This window comes from Onychomys torridus, chromosome 2 (genome assembly GCF_903995425.1).
Source record: "Onychomys torridus chromosome 2, mOncTor1.1, whole genome shotgun sequence".
NCBI lineage: Eukaryota > Metazoa > Chordata > Mammalia > Rodentia > Cricetidae > Onychomys > Onychomys torridus.
The window spans coordinates 150,120,261-150,122,760 of record NC_050444.1 but is presented as its reverse complement, the minus strand read 5'-3'; the positions used below and the strand labels follow the sequence as shown (position 1 = coordinate 150,122,760).

General features: G+C 47.1%; 1 protein-coding gene across 1 annotated transcript in view; it reads right to left on the bottom strand.

The window, feature by feature from the left end:
* Positions 1-1,105, bottom strand: part of Tex46 (testis expressed 46) — a 4,771-nt gene extending 3,666 nt beyond the window's left edge. Inside the window, exon 1 of the mRNA XM_036177619.1 lies at positions 914-1,105. Coding sequence (XP_036033512.1) covers positions 914-1,105 — 192 coding nt within the window. The remainder of the gene's footprint in view (positions 1-913) is intronic.
* Between the last annotated feature and the right edge of the window lie 1,395 nt (positions 1,106-2,500).

Genomic DNA, 2,500 nt, shown 5'->3' with positions numbered 1-2,500 from the left:
CACACACACACAATCAAGAACCATCCCACCCAGAGATGTCCTTGCTTTACAGCACTTCCTAGGGTAAGACATCTGCTATACTGAGGATCCAGAATGTCTCCCAAAGGCCCACGAGTTAAATTAAAGGCTCCATCCCTGGTGTACCTGAGGAGTGGCAGAACCCCTAGAGAAGGACCTTTACAGGCACGCCTTCACCGAGGGTCATGGAACCCTGATTTGCTTTCTTTTCCAGAGCCTCCTTTTCACTTCCTGGCCATATGTGCTCAGTTTTGCCTTTTCCTCCCTATAACCCATCTGCCAGGAGGTTCAAAGCAATGGTTCCACCAGGCAAGAGTCAGAACTTCTAAAACTGTGAGCCAAAAGAAACCTTTTCTTTCTAAGAAGACTGGTTCAGGTAGAGGTTATAAGTAAAATAAATCTGACACAATTTATGCATTTCTGATGTCTTAACTATTCTATTTTAGAAAAAAATACACATTATATATGTACATGTGCAGCCATTTAAAGTTTTTTCCACTTGAGTCAGGCGGTGGTGGCGAATGCCTTTAGTCTCAGCACTTGGGAAGCAGAGGCAGGCGGATCTCTGTGAGTTCGAGGCCAGCCTGGTCTACAGAGAAACCCTGCCTCGGAAAAAACAAAAAAAAAGTTTTTCCACTTGAAATGATTGATAGTGTTGTGGAAACACAGTGGAACATGTGCGAGAGTCTGGTATGGCCTGTTTTACAGCTGACCTTACTGAAGGGATTTATCCACCATCCAAGGGGAAACCACAGAGCAGGGACTTAGCCCAGAGTCTTAAAATTCTTCGGAGACCTCCTTATCCTGAGGCCCCATTAGCCCTCTCTGAGCCCCGGCCCCAGCCCAGCTCTGAGTGCTCATAACCCACAGGTGAAGCTAAGCACCTCTTGCTCACCATCTGGGGCTGGGAGGGAGCCCGACTGAGTTCACGCTTGACCAGCCAGTTGCTGAACAGTAGCAGAAGGAAGAGGAAGCCAAATAAGGCTGGTTTGGAGCTTAGCAACCAAGCCAAGACTGCTCCTATGGTGCCAGAAGAAGCAAGAAACCCGTGGAAACTCCTCAGAAGAAATAACAGCTCCCCCAACATTATGGCAAAGAGGCTCCCAGGCCCCAGGCCCCTGCTGCAGTCCTCTCCATGACAGGAGGCAGGGCCACCCACTCCTCTGATTCATAACCAGCTCCCCACCCCCACCCTGGCTGTCGCATAACAATAAGTACTCCTATGTCTCAAGGGCCCACTGTGTGTCAGGCTCTCTGGCAGCCAGTTTGCAGGCATCACCTCAGGACATCCTCATGGCAGCCAAGTGATAGAGGCCTCAGCAACACCTCTCTCATTGAACATTTCTAGGTACCCCTTGTAACAAAGCAGCCAAAGCCACAGACCACCTGCTCTCATAGTGGGGAAGAGGGCAAAGAAAACTTATCCATAACATGGAGGTCAGGCGAACAGATTGCTGTGTGCATTTTTATAGTCACACTAGAACACTGTCAATAAGTCCGTGGAGGTCATATGCTTGATTTACTTTAAAAATTATACATATGCCAGGCAGTGGTGGCACACTCCTTTAATCCCAGCACTTGGGAGGCAGAGCCAGGCGGATCTTTGTGTGTTTGAGACCATCCTGGTCTACAGAGTGAGTTCCAGGACAGCCAGGACTGTTACACAAAGAAACCCCGTCCTAAAAATGAAAAAATATATATATTTATTTGTGTATGCGTGAGTATATGAGAACATTCCACCATGTGGGTCTCAGGGATCCAACCCAGGTTCCCAGGCTTGTCAGCAATGCCTTTGTCCACTGAGTGGCACTTCCTCTTTATTTTGTTTTTAGTTATTTGTGTGTATGTGGAGGCTAGAGAACAACGTTGGCTATCATTCCTCAGGAGCCATCAACCTTATTTATTTATTTTTTTTAAGACAGGGTCTGTCACTGGACTTGGGACTCATCAGTTTGGTTTGAATGGCTGGCCAGCAAGCCCCAGGGGTTCTCCTGTCTTCACCTCCCCAGTGCCGGGACCGCAAGTACACACCCCACACCTAGCTTTTCACACATGTGCTAGGAATCTAACTCAGGTCCCCGTGCTTGCATGGTGAATACTTTACAGATGGAACCATCTCCTCCGCCCTTAATTAGCTTCTTAATGTTTACCTTACTCTGTAAAGTTAGATACTAGCTTGCTAAGTGTGCTGGATAATTTATATTAACTTGACATAAGCTAAAGTCACCTGAGAGGAGGGGGCCTCAATTTAGAAAATGCCTCCTTAAGATCAGGCTGTAGGCAAGCCTGTAGGGCTTTTTTTTTTTTTTTTTTTTTAAGATTTATTTATTATGTATACAGTGTTCTGTCTGCATATATTCCTGCAGGCCAGAAGAGGGCACCAGATCTCATTACAGATGGTTGTGAGCCACCATGTGGTTGCTGGGAATTGAACTCAGGACCTCTGGAAAAGCTAGCTGCCTCTGAGCCATCTCTCCAGCCC